Source organism: Elgaria multicarinata, chromosome 7 (assembly GCF_023053635.1).
Source record: "Elgaria multicarinata webbii isolate HBS135686 ecotype San Diego chromosome 7, rElgMul1.1.pri, whole genome shotgun sequence".
NCBI classification, from domain to species: Eukaryota; Metazoa; Chordata; class Lepidosauria; order Squamata; family Anguidae; genus Elgaria; species Elgaria multicarinata.
Genome location: NC_086177.1, coordinates 72,967,425 through 72,986,261, shown reverse-complemented (window position 1 = coordinate 72,986,261; position 18,837 = coordinate 72,967,425). Strand labels below are relative to the sequence as shown.

General features: G+C 39.7%; 1 protein-coding gene across 1 annotated transcript in view; it reads right to left on the bottom strand.

Annotated features, from left to right (window-relative positions):
• Window positions 1-2,145: 2,145 nt before the first annotated feature.
• Window positions 2,146-18,837, bottom strand: part of MCMDC2 (minichromosome maintenance domain containing 2) — a 28,005-nt gene continuing 11,313 nt past the window's right edge. Inside the window, exons 9-14 of the mRNA XM_063130805.1 lie at window positions 18,332-18,537; window positions 15,679-15,845; window positions 15,015-15,194; window positions 10,491-10,633; window positions 3,882-3,991; window positions 2,146-2,328 (exon numbers count right to left, since the gene is read on the bottom strand). Coding sequence (XP_062986875.1) covers window positions 2,162-2,328; window positions 3,882-3,991; window positions 10,491-10,633; window positions 15,015-15,194; window positions 15,679-15,845; window positions 18,332-18,537 — 973 coding nt within the window. The 3' untranslated portion in view covers window positions 2,146-2,161. The remainder of the gene's footprint in view (window positions 2,329-3,881; window positions 3,992-10,490; window positions 10,634-15,014; window positions 15,195-15,678; window positions 15,846-18,331; window positions 18,538-18,837) is intronic.

The following is an 18,837-nucleotide window of genomic DNA, read 5'->3' as shown; positions in this document are numbered from 1 at the left end:
TTACTTTTGTTCTTCAGTTCCGGAAAACTTCCACTTAGATATGAATGCTTTCAAATCAAATACCTGACAATTGTTGTGTTGTCAAACGACACAGATGTTTTTGTGTTACTCATTCATTTCTATAAGTTTCTTAATGATAATGAACTCTGAACTATGGATAAGAGACGCATCAAAAGATATCATACCAATTCATACTCTTGTGGACAAGATAAGTACACAAATGTTCTTCTTGCTACCCATTTTCTGACAGGGTCTGATGTGACCAGTAAGTTAGGCACCAAAGTGTTAGGCTCAAAGCAGAACCAGAATAATATCTGCACAACTTTAGTTGGCATTTTCCACCAAGCACTGAATCCTTTCAGCTAGCCGAGGAATACTTGATGAAGGTTCTAAAACCACGTTAAGTGTGCAAGACATTTGATGCACTTTGACTGGAAATAATGACCCAAGCTACTATTCCAAACGTACAAGGCTTACCTTGCACAAGCTCTTCATTGCAAGGTCACCTGAAAGGATCATTTTACATGGTATACTCATGCTCTACAGTGTTGATGATGGACAAACCATTAGCCCCAACGGATTTTGGATGGACAATATGTGCTGATGACTCAACACTCCTGCCAGATCCTTGCATTATTGAGCTACCTGGAGATGGGATTATTAGTTGTAGTTGCAAAAGCTGTCTTACCAAACAATGCCGGTGCCACAAAAACAATGTTTCTTGTACGTCCTTTTGCAAATGCAAAACGTCTTGTGACATTCAGGAACATGTTTAAAGTACTTAAAATGACCATTCTTTTTATGTATTATAATTTTACTAACTGTACCTGGCATAACATACACGGTTGTAGCATATCTTAAAGTTTATTAAATATCATCACAGGGTGCGGGCTGCTTGGAGGCTGCCGATACAGTGCCGTCTGGCAGATCTGGGGGGCAGGGAAGTTGGGGGGAGGGGGAGCAGGTGTCCCCCTCTCCCTGGAGTTCCTGTCAGCCTTGGGCCGGCCGCCCAACTTGTATGAGATTAGGCTGGGGCCTGGGCTCGCAGCAGGTGAGCGGCCTCCCACCTGGCCACCAAGGGCCCCGGCCATGCCTCGCTCATGATCCATACCCTCTCCCTGGGGTTCCTGTCAGCCTTGGGCCGCCCACCCAGCTCGCATGAAATTAGGCCGGGGCCTCGGCCCGCAGCAGGTGAGTGGCCTCCCACCTGGCCCGGCCTTGTTCATGCTCCAGACCGTGGTGCTACCCCCTTCATGAGGGAAGCGAAGAGGCAGAAAGGGGGGTAGGATTACCTTGGAAAGCCCAGAGGAGTCGGCCGGACCGTGGCGCTACCCCCTTCATGGGGGGGGGGAGCGAAGAGGCAGAAAGAGGGGTGGGATTATCTTGGAAAGCCCAGAGAAGTAGGCCGGACCGTGGTGCTGCCCCCTTCGCTGGGGGGGGGAGCAAAGATGCAGAAAGGGGGGTAGGATTATCTTGGAAAGCCCGGAGGAGTCAGCTGAGGGGGTTAGCAACCTGTATCAGCTGACATTACACGTTACTATTGCTTAGCAACCTGTATCAGCTGAAGCCTTTACGGAAACATACCTAAGCGTTTTATATTTATAGATTGTGATGCTTCAATACATTGTATTCTATAACCATCGTGGGGGTTTTTCCTGTGTTTTCTCCTTGAATATTCACAGTGAAAGGTCCTAGAGGAGTAAAATAGTCTTATCTAATAGGAAATTGTATAAGGAATTTTAAAAAATGTATTTAGTATAGGTATACTGACAACAGAATATTACAAAATTCAGTATTAGCAACTGCATATATGCCCAAAACAAAATGGTGTCCTATAAAATTTATGCCCGGGTTGCCAGATGTCTACCCAAGATTTTACCCTTCATTCAGGCATGCCCTAACAGCATTTGAAGAGAAAACTTGTCCACCTCAAAATTCCTACTGGTCTTATGGTCAGTGTCTGGACTATATTGCATTTCCAGTGTATAATGTGACCTTGGCTTGGTGAGGGAGACTAGTTCTTCTGACAATTGGTTTCAGTAACGTATATATATATGATTAACTTTAAGAATTACAGAAATTGATTCTACAGCTATTTACACATTCAAGTTTATTTTTAAAAAAACTATAAGGGTAGACCTGATGTTTTTCTGAAGAGATATTAATCTTCACTACTAAGAATATGCGTTGCAGGCCCATATGTAGCAATGAATTGCAGCAGCTGTTGATGGCACTGCATCAAGTAAACATCCCTTTGATTTAGAGACTTCTCGCTGTTGAGTTCAAATGGAAAAACAGCATTTGGTGCCAACCAAAATACAGAAGCACCTATGAAAATGAAAGAATCATAGAGTCAGTACTTTCTAAATACTAAAATGCTTATGTATTGTCAGATGTTTTGTTGACATCAGTGGGAATTTCACAAAGAAACTCCAATCCAGTGACAGCAGATTTCTCAACAAAACATGGTATCCAGTTAATTTGTCTTGCTGCTGGAACAGCTTCCATCAATGGAAAAGGGAGAAGGCGAGTTCTTTTCTTGCAGCCCCCTCAATCTGTTCTGGAAGGTTGGAGTACCCTCTGGAGCAAACTGAACATGAGGGACTGTAGAAAAACGGAAGGAAATCTGTTGCTTGAGTAGAATTCTGCTCATACGATATTAGATTTCATCCATACATTCGCTGAAGTGAGTTAAAAAGTAATGTGTACATAGTTCATGTATCTGTAAATTCTTTCATATGTGAGATTTAATATGCAAACTTATAGCTGGTCCCTCTAGTAAATCATTCTTAAAGGGGTCCTTAATCAAACTTTATCCATACCTGCACTAATAAGTTCCCAATTTAAATGTAGCCTAGCAGTTAGGGTACTTTTAAGGGTGGAGGTTTAGATTTAAATATATTTTTTCTCTAACTTGTGCCTTTTATTTATTTAGAATATTTATATACCGCTCCTCATTGAAAAAATTTCGGAGCGCTGTACAAGGTAAAATGAAAATAAAAACAGAATAAAACAGTTAAAACAAAATTTAAAAAGAAGCAAAAAACAACAACACAGAAATCTAAGGCTGCATGTTAAAGAAAGGCTTCTCGGAATAAAGATGTTTTCAGGAGGCGCCGAAAGGAGTACAAGGTTGGAGCGTGTCTGACCTCCAGAGGCAGGGAATTCCTTGCTCACACCTTGGCTAAAAAAATGTGCGCCTCTATTCATACAAGGAGTCATGATGAATAAAACAGTGTTTGATCTCAAAAGCCATTTGTTGTTTTTTACACATAGCCAGTATTATGTTTGTCATTTATTATTAGGCAAGTTTGTGAATATTTATATTCGATCACACGGCATGGAAATTTACTTACTATGTTTAATTATGAAGCAGTTATAAAGCCTATAGAAGGCCATACTTGAAGAATCTTAAGAAAAAGGGGAGCCTTTCTTATGCCTTCTACAGGAATCAAACACATCTTTCCCTCCCTCCCCAGTCTGTATTTTGCAAGTGTCTTCCAATGCAGTCTCTTCAATATGTGTAGTGTTAGCATAAATAAATAATAATAATAATAATAAGTGAGGGAATAAAAATCTCATCCATAGAAATGAGACCTTCGGGCTGCCCAGTGTTTGGAATCTGGGACTCCGCTTTTTCAGCCAAATATAAAAATAGCAGTAGTGGAGGATCTTACATGAACTTTTAGAGAGCTATTTACAATTTAGTTTAGTTTTCCCCAACTCAATGTGTTGGATTGCAACTCCCATCAGCCCCAACCCTGTGACCAATGGGCATGCTAGCTGGGAATGGTGGTGGTTGCAGACCCAACATAACAGGACAGCATCGGGTGGGGAAGGCTGACTTAACTAATGAATTCAGTTAAAAATGAAGGTTTTACCATGTTTTAAAGTGAGAGATGATTCAAACAATAATACAGCAATCAGAACATCTTCTTTGAGTACTTTTGTCCTTAAACTCAGCTTAGCATGTGCTTCAGACAATGAAATCCTAAGAATCAAAAATATACTTTTTAAATAAGATGTACATATAGCGGTATTGCTACCACAATGACATGTCTGAGGGAAGTGGAACAGATGTGTATTCAAGAGAATTGTAACCAATTACTAGCACAAATAAAAGATATATAATACTGAATGTTTATGATATCTGTAATGTTTGAAATTCATGTATAAGTTTACAGAAGTAATATCAAATTTTACAAACTCATCCCTAATTAGAATATTTTTTTCTGTAAACATGGAATGCTTCCCCCCCCCCAAATGCATAAGCCCTTCCACATGTGATAGGCACATGTCTCTAAAGCAGGTTAAAAGTTCATATAATTATAAATTATAAAATTGATTTGTAGGGAATGGTGTGATAAGTGCATAAAGAACAGAGTGAGTCATCCCACTATTTTTCCACTGGTTAAACATTTTGGAGATAACATTTTAGGCACCCATAAACCCTCCTCAGACATTTCTTTCCCTCACATTAGGCCTTGAGCCGACCATGTTATCGGTACCACTTGGAGGGATGGGTTCAAATATAATTTTTTGGCAAGGTATGGATGCCTAGAGATAGAAAATATGTGATAGCAAGTCATAACTCTTTGCCTTTTGTGTGCTGCCACTCCCCTCCCAAGGTGCCTTGATGTAAATAGAATTTTTTTGATAATGTTTAATATTGTGACTTTTATTATTAAACATAACAATTACAGTAATTCTGATTATATATATACATGTTTTAAGTATTGGGTTGTTGTATTTTTGTTCAGAGGTGGTGAATGACCATGCAGCATCATGAAGAAGACTGAAACAAGCACATCTTGTCCCTCTGGTCCCCAGTGTATAATTCATTTATAGTCAAATGTCCAACCTAGAGATACTCTGACAAGCCCACAGGACTACTCATCATGGAAAACTCTGTTAGGGGTAGCTTAAGTAAGGAATCACATTCCACTGTTAGACATTGTGAGAAATGTAGAAAGCAACACGGTTCCCAAAGTATTTTATCACAGGAAGTGCAGGAGCCTGTTTACTATGAAGAGAGATGTACAGAGTTAAGCAAAAAGCTGAAGAAAGTGTCAGTAATGATGCTGGAATTTATTTATTTATCATATATACCCCGCTCCTCAGCCAAAAAAAGGCTCTCGGAGCGACTTACACTTAGCAAAAAAGACAGTCCCTGCCCTCAGGCTTACAATCTAATAAAGACATGACACACAAGGAAAAGGAGTCAGGGAGGGAGGGAGGAGAGAGAAAGAGAGAGAGAGAGTCCAGCAGGAGCAGGCCCCGATGTTACTTCTTCCTGCTCCTGTCCCCTTGGTCCTTCTTCCCCACAGGGCCAAGATGGCAGTTTGCCCTGTGTGTGTGTGGGGGGGAAGAGTCCAGCAGGAGCAGGCCCCGATGTTACTTCTGCCTGCTCCTGTCCCCTCGGTCCTTCTTCCCCTCATGGAATGAGTGAGTGCACGAGTAAACGCTTAAGCAGAAGAACATCATTAAAGTCAAACCTGTATGCTGAAGAATGTATGTTTTGTGGAAAGATAAAATGCTACAAGGGAACATCAATGTGTGAGAAATTAATCAAGGCCATGGAGCTTAGAGTTGACAAAAGGCTTCGAGAGTGTGCAACCATTAATTGTGATTCAAAGATCTTGGCAGTTTGTAGTAGGGACATAGTGGCTGCAGAAGCCCATTATCATGCATCTTGTCATAACTATACAAGGGTTAAAGCAAAGGAGGAAGATCATGCATCTAGCATTCAAAACGATTACTATAAAAATATGAGAAGAAGTACATGATGAACTATTTCAATACATTAGAACTGTGATTATTCCTAAAAAAGAGGTAATTCGTGTGACAACTCTCACTAAAAGGCTTGAAACCCTCATGACACGCAGAGGAATACAGGGAATAGACAAATCAACCAAGAAGCATATTAGAAGAAAAATTGAATCCGAATTCGGTGACAGCCTCCATATATTCCCAGACAACCAAGGAAAATTATTGGCCCAACCTGATAGTGTCATGCTACAGGACGTTGTAAGAGAAAACCAGAGTTTGAAAAGAGAATTATCAGTTTTAAAAGTTAAGGCAACAGACATGAACAAGATCATTGATAAAATATCATTGCACATAAGAACAATGATTAAAAGAAACTTGACATCAACACCATGGCCCATCCTTCAGACGTCGATAAAGATTCATTTACAGTGCCTGATTATCTTAAACAGTTCCTATTAGGACTTCTGACTGGAGATCCAGAAAACAAAGCCCTCCAAAAAGGTTGCCTTACCTATGCAATCATTCAGTCAGGACATTATATATGCAGTGACAAATGGCCAGCAAACCCCCCCAAAGCAATTGTTGTTCCTATACACTGTAAACACGCTGACAGGCAATTTTGAAATCATTTGCACTCTAAACAGACTTGGTCATGGGATTTCATACTCACAACTGGAAGAAAATGATACTGTCTTGTGGCCTTAGCTAGACCTAAGGTTTATCCTGGGATCATCCCAGGGTCTTCCCTGCTTGCTCCCGGGATATCCTGTGTGTCATTTACATGAACAGGGATGACCCCAGGACGATCCCGGGATAAACCTTAGGTCTAGCTAAGGCCTATGTCTTCAGAAACTTGCTGCTACCTTAAATGAGCAAATTGTTCTTCCAGCTGCCATTCAGCCTCATGTATTCACTAACTTAACATGGAATAATGGAAGAGACTCTTAATGGTAAGGGGATAACTCATCGATTCAAGGGTATAGCTGTGCAGCCCAAGTTGTTTGGACTGTAACTTTTTAAAGCTACTCTTCCAAGCATTGAGAAACAAAAGCAAAGAACATTGACCACCACAAATACTGAAGAATTGTTCATGTATGTTTCTGGTGAATGAGTTGGGCCTCAGCCATTGGTGACAAGTACCAAAGTTATGCTGGAATGTGTTGCCCAATTGAAGCTTGCACAAAATAACATAATCTGGGTTGTTACAAGACAAGAAGGGAGCCTCACATGGATAATACCAAGTTGGACAGGATTTAACATCAGTGCTAGAGACCTAGTATATCACAGGATTCCATTGGCTACTTGCCCACCATTAATGCCCCTGCAACTGAGTTGACAACTGTTTCTGAAATTATGAAACTGTCAGAGCTGATAAGGGAATCATTGCATTTTGTGAAAATTGTAGTGGTCATGGATCAAGCTCTCTATGCAAAAGCAACTGAGATTGTGTGGAAGCGTAAAGCAATGTACGACAGAATCATTCTTCAAATAGGCACCTTTCACACCATTTGCAATGTCATGTCCATTCTTGGAAAACGCTTTCAAGATGCTGGCCTTGCAACTTTTGCATTGAAGCAGACATGATAGCAGAAGGATCAATAACATCAGTACTAGAAGGTCGTATGTACAATCGTGCAGTTCGAGTACACAAGTGTGTGTATGTTGAGACTGGCTTGGTTAGAATTTATCCCCTGGGTGGAGAAGAATTAAGAACATTCAGGTAATCTACTTTTTCATTGAGGATGTTAATGATTTTGCAAAAGACCTATGCCAACAAAGATTAAATGATCTCTTGCAGAATGCTGCCTTTGCAGAAGTAAAACAGCTTTGGGATGTATTCTTGGAACATCTTCGTCATGACAATTTTGGATATTGTATGTGGATATCATTGAAAATGTCTTGTTGGCTCTGCTGCGTGCTGCTCGAGAAGGAAATCGGCATTTACACCTTACCACCATACACTCTTTGATCCCATGGTGTTTTGCATGTGACAGGATGAACCATAACTTCATCAAAGGATGCTTTTCAGTTCAACTGTCAGATGTTAATCCATTTGGACGAATTCCAGTTGATCAAGCAATAGAGGTAACAGTTAACAAAGACACACAGACTCCAGGTGGTACAACAAGGTTCAACCTCAAGCTGGGTGCTGTGAAAAGATATTACATGACGGCTGAACACAGAAGCACTTTTTTGGGTCATACAAGGGAAATGGATCATAACAACAGATCAGATCTCACTCATGCAGACCTACAGTCATGAATTGAAAAAGATGAAGATACTGTTTTGATAGCGGTTAGTCTGGTTCAAAGCTGGATAAATCCATTTGTTGGGCCACATGATCTCATTAGTCTCTCCACGGCAAAAAAGGCATCTCAAGACATAGACATAGGTGAACAGTGCTATACAGACTTCAAAATTGAGAGACTTGAAAGTAATCCACCTATTAAGAAGTTTCATGACCCGATGAAAATGAACAAACTAAAAACCTTCACTAATATGTCCAAGAAGAAGGCAGTGAAGAGCGATAGCAGGACAATCATGAAAGCAGACAAAGCACTATTTGGTTGAATCATTCTGACAGCACAGAATTGGAACCTTCAAATGGAAGATGTACTCTCTCATCCCTTAGGACCTTTACCCTGGGCTTTAGCAACTCCAGAAGGTCAGTTGCAAAAGACAAACAAAGCTGCTTTAGCAATATACTTGCAGAAAAACGTTACCCCTGCTGAGGAAATACCTGGAAATTCAGCCACGATGATTGATGGTATGGTTCTTGTTCAGAGAGTAAAAGGAGAGGAGTCAAACTTTGGCTATGTCTGTCTTGTCCATGGCTTTGCAGGAAGGAAATAAGAGTCAAAGAATTGATGTTGTGTTTGATATGTACAATGAGATGTCTATAAAGAACAGCGAAAGGTCAATCAGAGGGGAAGAACTCGGGCACCAGTTACAGAGCATCTCATCTTCCCAGATTGTCAGACAGTGGAGGAAATTCCTAAGCCATGCAAGGAATAAAACAAATCTCATCGCATTTCTTGTTAATGAATGGAGGAAACCAGAGTATTTGGTAATACTTGAGAATAAAACACTGTTTTTGAACTGTGAAGATAAATGCTACAAAATCACATCTGAAGGGAGCCACGAAGTGCCCGATCTCAACAGTACACATGAAGAAGCAGGTGGTCGTTTGTTGCTGCATGCTGCTAATGAGGGTTATGAGGCAGTAATGATAAGCTCAGATGACACCGATGTGTGTATTATGTGTTTGGGATTCCATGACAGAATCGTGGCTATTTTTTTTCCTGAAATGTGGTACTAAAATACGTATGCGAGTCCTTGACATTGGAAAATAGCTTCAACTCTTGGTGAAAATGTTTGTCAAGCTATGATAGGTCTCCATACGTTTACCAGATGTGACACAGTAAGTGCATTTGCAGGAAAAGGAAAAATAAGTGCATTCAAAATCCTGTCTGCCAACAGACATACACAGGAAACATTTTTGCAGCTCGGAGATCTCTCTGAAGAACTAATGGACAAATTGGAACAATTCTCGTGCTTAGTGTATGTATCAAAATCTTTGGTACATCACGTGAATGACTTGAGATATCACCTATTTTGCGCAAAGAAGGGTGAGATAGACAGTCATCAACTTCCACCTTGCAGGGACTGAAGAAACATGCCAAACGTGCAAATTATCAAGCCGCTATAAGCAAGAGATGTCTTCTGAATGATCCACAGACACCTAGTCCAGTTGGGAGAGGGTGGAAATTGGAAAAACAAGATGGAGCAGAGCAACTGGTAGTGGGCTGTATGGAGGGGCAGCCAGCATCGCAGGCTGTGTTAGATCTACTAGCTTGCAACTGCATTAGGAACTGCAAACTGCCAACATGTGCCTGCTGTCTAAATGACCTCAAGTGCACTGACATGTGCAGACTTCCCGGCTGTGAAAATCAAACAGATGCAGAGAGTTATGATGCCTATTCAGAAGAAGATGATTATGACGAATGTGGATGATAAAATTGTGTTTATGTTCAATCATAACATAAATTGCCTATGTAAGATGTAACAACTACTATTAGAAATTGTCAGTGAAAATTATGCATATGATCTATATCAATATATAAGGAATACAATAAAGTTCTATTGTTATTATAAGGACTATATTATTACAATTAATCATAATTATTTTTAAATACTATTGAATTTAATCAATATGATGGAATTCGATTTATTTTCCAAAATATGATGAATTTGTGCTATTTATCAAAAATATGAAAACCATTTTTTTCGCCTATAGTTGCTAATCCAATAATATCAGACAAAAGGCTCAGAGTTATGACTTGCTATCACATATTTTTCATCTCTAGGCATCCATACCTTGCCAAAAAAAAAAGAAAATCCCTATTAGAAACCATCCCCCCGAGTGGTACCAATGGCCTAAATTTGAGGTACTGTCTCATAGCCTACATATTGGACCAATATGAGGGGGGGGGGGGAACAAGGTCATGCTAACTAGCCCACACCTGTTTCATGTGCTGAGTAGCCCGTTCCCTAGCATCTGCATTAATGTGTGCAGGGAGGGAACCTTCATATGTACATGGTTTGTACAAAGGCGTCTATATAATCATTTGGTTCCCTCACAAGGAGAGCTGTGTATAAAAGGGCTTCCTGCCTACAGAAGTGTCTGAATAGCTGTAGTTAACAAATGAATAAAATCTTACAAGGTCTTCAGTGCAGTTGCTGAGAGACTAGATCCATGAACAGGATGTGTTCTGACTCTGCGACTTGCTAGGTAGTAGCCATGAATCAGTCTTTCTGCTTCTGTACAGAGTTCCACATGTAAATTCCTAGAGACAGCAAGGAACTAAAATGACAGTATAAATTATTTCAATCATTTAGGAATTCTGTAGAAAAGAAAAAATGGTAGTGGAAAACATTACATTTCATGGGTTGGATCCAGATTTATTCATGCTTAAGAGTAGACTCATTGAAATTAGTGGGGGCTGCTCGCTTAAAAACCATTAAGATCTGGCAATTTTTGATAAGGAAGTGCTACTTTGCTCACGTTAACTTTAGGCCTATATAAGTCTTTTAAGATAGGGAACCCCCCAAATCAATATGGTGGCCATCTTTCAAAATGACAGACTCAATCTTAAAAATGGCGTAGATAAGCAGTTGAGGTGCTTTATGATGTTTTTTTGGGTCAAAAAATTCAATGGTACTATTTTAAAGTAGGTATTTTAATAAATTTGCTTTAAAAATATTTTTGATTGCACTAATTAAAAAACATTTTTATTTGTTAATTTTATTTTTAAAAAACTCTTTACTAATTGGTGGACGTCCAGATCAACCCGAACCAGTTCGGGCCTGATCCAGAAGGTCCGGATTGGGATCTGAAGCAGTTTGGGGAGGGCGTGCACAGCCCTAGATCAGGCCACTTTCCACCAATGTAAGTGCTCCAGATGAGCAGGTCAGGGCACTGTCCACCAATGTACTTGTTATCTTCCAGTGCTCTCTGTCTTGGCTTTCTTTTCTTGTGCTTTTTATATTATATTAAGTTTGGTTTGTTTGTTCCTTCTTGGCTGAACGTAAGGTGTGTGTGATTGCCTGGGCTATTGCTTCGCTAAGCATAGTTCCTCACAGGTGGCTGTATCATCTTCCACACTCGAAGAACCTGCTTCAATAACAAGCAGCAGCATAGGACTATTCCAAAGCTTTGGAGCCAGGTAACTGGGGGAGGGGGGCTTCCCTTCTCTGTTGGCCACCGTCGCTGCCGTCCATTTGGCAGCTTTGACTGCCGCCCACAACTAAGGCTGGAAATAGGCCTATTTCCAGCCTTAGTTGTGGGTGGTAGTCAAAGCTGCCGCACAGACCGCGGTGGCAGTGGACGATGGAGCCAGGTGAAGGGGCAGCGGGGCTTACCTCATGTGGCGGCTTTGAATGCTGCCCACAGCTAAGGCTGGAAATAGGCCATGGTCTACTTCCAGCCTTAGGCATGGGTGGCAGTTTAAGCTGCCGCTTTTCCCACTATTGCATGCTGGTCAGTTTTTGAGGTTGGCAAAAGTGGCCTGTTGCCAGAGGCAGATCAGGCCACTTCCCACCAACGTCTATACTCCAGATGAGGAGATCAGGCTAGGGGTGTGCTGTGCTCCAATACAGTTCCCTGAATCCAAAGCGGAGTGGGCCGATCCGGACCTCCTAAGCCCGGTTCTGGAGCGGATCGGGAGAGGTCCAAATCAACCCAAAACAGTTCAGAACAAACCAAAGCAATTTGCACTATTCTGAAGCTTCAGAGCCAGGGGAGGGGGGCTTACCTGGCTCCACCGTGGTCCGTGCAATGGCAGTGGAGCTGGGGAAGGGGGGCTTACCTGGCTCCATTGGCTGCCACCACCACAGTCTGTGTGGCGGCTTCAACTGCTGCCCACAACTAAAGTCGGAAATAGGCCGCAGCCTATTTCCTGACTTAGGTGTGGGCAGCAGTCAAAGCCACCAGAGCCAGGTAAGAGGGTAGGGGGGCTTACCTGGCTCTGTTGCCACCATGGTTGGTGCAGCAACGGTGGCAGAGGCAGGTAAGTGGGGGAGGGGGGCTTATTCAGCCCCCATTTTGTCCCCACTTACCTGCCTCCGCCGCTGTAGCCGCACCGTTTCGTTTTGCAAGAAACAGAAAAATGATGTATTTGTGGATTCAATATATGAGATATAATTAACTTAGAAGAAATGAATTTGATTATTGTGTTAAATGTATTAAACAAGGAGATAATATAATTCACATCTCTGATGTGTAGAGAGCCGAAAACATACCTTAACCTTGGTTTATGTATTTCCCTTTTTCTTTTCTTTCTTTTCCTTTTTCTCTTTTCCTTGTGTGTTCATTTTCCTTAGATATAATGTCTTTATGCAATGCTTTTATGTCATATATGTTTATGAAACAATAAAAAAAGTTTTTTTAAAAAAAGTTCATGTTTCTATCTTGAAAACTAAAAAAGTTATAGGCGTTTTTCTTTTCCAATATAAGCCTATGGGGAAAAATCCGAACTTCTGGATCTGGATCTGGATTTGGATCCAGAGTAGTTTGGACACGATCCAGAAGGTCCAGATTGGGATCCAGAGCAGAACAGGGGTCCTTGCACAGCCCTATATTAAACTTTGGATGGGGCTGTTAAATGTTTGATTGGTGAAGAAATTTTACAATAATTTTTTTTTCATTTTAAAGCAAATTTAATAAAATACCTACTTTAAAATAGTACCATTGAATTTTTTGATCATTTTTTTTTTTAAAAAGACACCTCAACTGCTTATATACGCCATTTTTAAGATAAGAGTCTGTTATCTTGAAAAATGGCTGCCATATTGATTTCTAATTGATTTTGGGGGGGTCCCTTTCTAAAATGAATTGTATAGACATACAGTAAAATTGTGCAAAGTGGCACCTTCTTATCACAAATTGCCAGATACTTAAGCGAACAGACCCAACTAAATCAGAACTGTAAGTTAGTCATGACTAACTCAAATCCATTGATTTCAATGGCTCTATTCTAGGTATGAGTAAATCTGAATCCAACTCCATTCATGTAACATTTTTATTTTGAGTAAATATTTTCTAAGTCCACTTTCAGGAAACTACTAAGAACTAGTGGTATCGAAAAGAAATACTCCCTATTGTCAGTTGATCTGAAGGGAAGCTCACTAGGCCCCTGACGTTAACCAGGGTACCAAGGCCATTGGGGAATTGCCTCCCTGGAAGAACATCATGGCAACAGAGAGACCAACCTAGCCCCATCCATCAACCAGACAAAGCATATCTTCAAAGAGATTATTTCCCAGTTCCCTGGCAAAAAGAATACTCTGGTCTAATTGCTAGTTGCCCTGGGACTGTACAGAAGAAGTGAAGTAGCACTCATTATTGGGCAAGGTGACTTGCGGGCTGCTAAGTTTTGCAGTGTGTGTATTACTACTGTCAATTGTAAGCCACTATGGTTGAAAAGCAAGATAAAAATCTCAAACATTTAGGTTGATCAGTTTACTTCTTGCATTTGCATTACAAACTGCTGCATAAATGCAAACTAATATGTTTCAGAAATGTTTGTGAAAGTATCAGTGTTACTAGTGATTATAAGATAGTGATTACCAACATCTGGCTGATTGGCACAGTTTTGCCAGTCCATGCATACATGTGAGTGGGATGATTTTGCTTACCTACAGCATCCTATATTCTGGAGACTTTTCATTGATATCCTTCAAGGCACTAAGCTAAACACCATTCGTACTACCCAATTGCATTCTGCCCACTTTTGTACAACACGATTGCAAAGCTAGAATTTGCTTTCACAACATTGCAAAAGGCATAGGAGGTGTGGCTAAAAGGGCTTCATTCTAATCCTGAATGTGGGGAAAAGCATGCAGTTGTCTGGACTGAATAAACTGCAAAGGAGCAGAATGGTACTCTGTGTTTCCCATCAAAATACAAATAAAGAGGTTTGTGGAAGTGGTCCTTTAGCAACTGCATTTGTCTCCTTACACCAGGAGCGGTTACACTTCTGACACTTTGGGGCCTGTGGGTGCATTTAGCAATTTGAGAATCTGTCGTGGGCACAGCCACAAAACAGCTGCCATGAGAGATGTTGGTAGTGAAAGCAGATAAACTGCCCCAAAGACAGCCCAAGGCAGAAATGCAGCCCAGAGACATTAATGGGAAATGAAGATGGCAGCAGGAGGAGATCCTCACTTCGCTTTGAAGGAATTCAAGCTAATGGTAAGAAAATAATTACTTTAAAAAAAAAATGGGATGATTGGGTGCCAAGGAAGGACTCCAGGGGTGAATTGGTGCTTGTGAGCACCACATAGACTACCCCTGCTTATTTAATTATTTAATTTCATTACTGCCCAATAGCTGAAGTTCTCTAGAGCAAATCATGTTTTTGAAATTGAGAAACAATTACTTATACAAACTGATCAAAATAGTACAAGTTTCATGTGAAGCAGGAGAGAGAGACAAAAATGGTAGCAGTGATGGGCAACTAGTGGCCTTCCAGATGCTTTGCTCTACAACTTCCATGAGTTGTAGGCCAAAACATCTGGAGGGTCACATGTTGCTCCCCCTGATGGTAAGAGGACATAAGTCAACACAAATCAAAATATCTGAGATAAAATTGTTAAATGAGCAGGTTATCAAACAATCTCTTTTGATACATGTACACTGATGGTGCTATATAAATAAATAATAATAATTCCAAATGTCTAGTTACCTCCTCATAATCTTGTGTTGTGAACTTTTGGGAAACAGCATAAACTGCCTCTTTTGGATTAATAGCTTTTTTAAGAGTGAAATTCACAACAGGTAGAACTGGATTGCAAAGTGATGGCTCATTGCAATGTATCAAAAGTCCAAAAGCAGCTAGAAGGTTAGCTGAAATCAAGTTTATGTCCTAGACAAGATAAAAAAGCAATTATTTCAGAATTGAACTTTAGCATACAGTAATAATGAAAATGTTCTTTATTTTTTACCAGAGTGGTCTGAAAAATAAAAAAAGTTCAATGTTTTTCTTAGAGAAACCCATTTTTGAAAATTTCATTGATCTATTTATAATATAATCTTGTATTTCTCTGATCAAAAGTAAGTCCCATTTAGTGCAATGGGACTTTCTCCCACCTAAGTGAATATAGGATTGCAGCCTTAATGTATATAATGTATATAATCATTCATTGTTGTCCTAGTTGCTCTTGTAGATGCCACCCCAACTTATTGATGAAAACATATTGCATGACTGGGGAAATGGCTGCCAAATTTACAGATCAGTGGTATTATTCTAAAAGATATTAGGTATTTTTAATTAACATTATTCTACAATTATTATTATTATTATTATTATTATTATTATTATTATTATTATTATAAAGCATATGGCTTACCATCTGGCCAATTAGAGTATTTTCCGGTTGAATATGCTTTTTGGAAGAAGAATCCACATCAATAAATGACCAAAAACTGGTTTGAATTGGGAAAGTAACTTGTTGATCAGTATCTTCTCCATATTTCTTTCCAGTGATGAATACAGTGGTAGTTCTGCCCTCTAGCACTTGTCAAACAGTCAATAAAAACTACTTTAAAATATAATGGTTTATAGATCTTACTATAAATATTGCTTTGAATGATTAAGGGCGCAATCCTATCAGGGAAGACATAAGTGTTCAACCTCAGATGTTTCCGGCTATTAAATACAGGGCAGCTGCAGTACTGAGGGGATGCTCTCCTCCATGCTATGTCTGCCCTGCTTTTTCGGCTAGACAGCCTATTTTGGCTGTCTAGCTGGGGGCTTCGGAGCGGGAGGGCAGAGGCTGCGCAGCACTTAGGAAGCTGTCTAAACCAGTTTCAGTTGTCTCCTCTCCCCACTGCCAGGACCACCCCTTTTTTCCCCTCTCCACACTCAGCTTTATGAGTCCAGAGAGACAGCCAACATGATTCACTCTGCGCTGGCTGGGAGGGAGCAGGGAGCACAGTTTCCTGACTCCAGGGTTGGAGTCAGAAAACGGAAAACAATATAATATCCATGTTCTTACAGAATCTTGGACAATTCAGTATTTTTTTTCAACCAGAAGAGTGTCCCTGCAAATCTGTGCATAGCATATAAACATATCATAGGAATGGTTTATATACTAGGGGTTGGCTCCAGGCGCTCCTCCATGAACGGAGGGCTAATCTGAATCCAACCCTATGTCTGTTTATGAGAAAGACGTGGATGTGTTAAGAATTGGGTTTTTCTTTGAAAACTTTTTTTAAAAATTATTTTAACAAAACTTTTTATTCCATGTTAATAAATTGCGCTAATTTCATATATTTAAGTGTTTTGTTTTCTGTAAAATAGAAACTAGCACCAGTTGCATTCCAATCAACATTAAACGAAGAAGTGCTTAGCAATTCTGTAGGAATGATTAAGTCCTGCATGCCTTCTGTACAGTTTACACTTGTTTTTAAATGTGGAGAACATAATGGTATATTTCCCAAATAGAATTCCATTCATTGAAGTCATAGAGGTATCTCAGAGATTTCCTTGACTCTGTTTCCTACAATAGACGCTGCCATATTCTTAGAGCTCCTTCAAACTGGGGGAATTGTGTTCCCTTACTGTGGCTCTGTTTCCTGCTTCTCTTCCGCTTCTGCAACGAACTGTAATTACATGAAGAAGAGAACAGCAACCATGTGGCTTATAGAGCCTCAATGCAGTTGAATGGGACAGCACCCTCTTGTGGGCAATTATTATTATTATTATTATTATTATTATTATTATTATTATTATTTATTTATATAGCACCATCAATGTACATGGTGCTGTACAGATTACACAGTAAATAGCAAGACCCTGCCGCATAGGCTTACAATCTAATAGCATTTGATAGCACAACTTTGCCTGCGCATGGCAGGAAAACCTGACAAATATTGATATATCCCAGAAGAGTCGGGTTTTCTTTGGTTTTATTTTGTGTGAACCACCCAGAGAGCTTCAGCTATTGGGCAGTATAGAAATGCAATAAATAAATAAATATTATTTTTAACACTAAAACTAGGAAATGGAGCAGGAGACACACAGGAGGCTGACAGCGTCGTCAAAATGACCCGTGAACATCCTTGAGTGGCCAGTAACAATTGTGCTACAAAACGCTCATTTAAAGACACTCTTAGGGTGCTTCTAAAATAGATCTTTACTCTGAAATTGTTCCTCTTTGTTCATTTACTTTTGATGGGACTTTTATGTTATGTCTTCATCAAATCTTCATTTTCCCCATAATTCCTATGTATTGAGAGCTCAAAGAATCTGTCACTGTTTGTTTTGTAAAGAACAGAACAGTAGCACAATCTCTTAGGCATACTTTCACTATTTCTTTTCCAAACAGTGCCTTTAGCAGCATTAATTTTCTTAACTTATATTTTATGTTGTACTAAAAGCTTTTAAATCTCTCTCTCTCTCACACACACACACACACACACACACACACACACACACACTTGCAATGGTGCTTATTCATGCAGTAACTTTCATTTATGTGTAAAAATAAAGAACTAAAAATTGGAGAGAGGCAATACTTCATTCATTCATTCATTCATTATATTTCTGTACTGCCGCATAGCTGAAACTCTCTGGGCAGTTCACAAAAATTAAAGTTTAATTATAGAACACATGCTATGGATGCAGAAGACTCCAGGCTCAATCCCTGTTGTCTCTAAAAAGACAGATGGAAAAATAAGTCTGATCTGGTTCCTTTGCTGATTCAAATATAAAACACAGTGCTAAGATCATGTGCTTAGGTAGACTGAGTGTGTGACTATGTCACACAGCACATAATGGAAAGTACATGCACACAAAAAGTACTACATCTCTTGAAATGTGGAGAGTCGATTCGAATTCTGCTTGCAGCAGAAAAGCAATAATTGGATAGTGCTAAAAGTTGGCAGTATAGAAACATCCTTAGCAATGGACAGAGCCCCCCTGGGTTTAAAAGGCCATTTGGATGACCAAAATAACTGTTTAAGGTCTTTAGGTAAATACAAAGCAACCTGTTCACATACCTGACTGCAGCTGTTCAAGTTTATCCTTTTTATATGAAGACAGTTTTCCAATGAAGCATATTCCACCTTTGGCCAACAAAGCACTATTACCCTGAATGCTAGCAGTTCCAGTTCCATGTTTATCTTTGGATACTGTAGGAAAAACTTCACCAGATGGAATGTGTCGTATGCCCCGGGGAATAAGATAAATGCTGTAATTCATAAGTCTAGGTGATGGGGAAAGGAGATATCTCAATAATTAATAAGTGCTTTCAGGAAAGAAATCAAGTCTAGTTTAAAAAATAAATTTAATTGTAGCTCAGATGTACATTTCATTTAAATAAAAATTCTAGCCATGGAATAAAGAAGCATACATTATTTTTTACCTTATTCAAATTAAAGCAAAGTAAGGGATTAAACAGAAAAGAAGCTAATTTTACAGTAACGTAGGTGTTTTTTTTAAATAATAATAATCATATATAGCAATCCCCCTAAAGGGATGGCTTATTCAAGAAAGAAGACTTAGT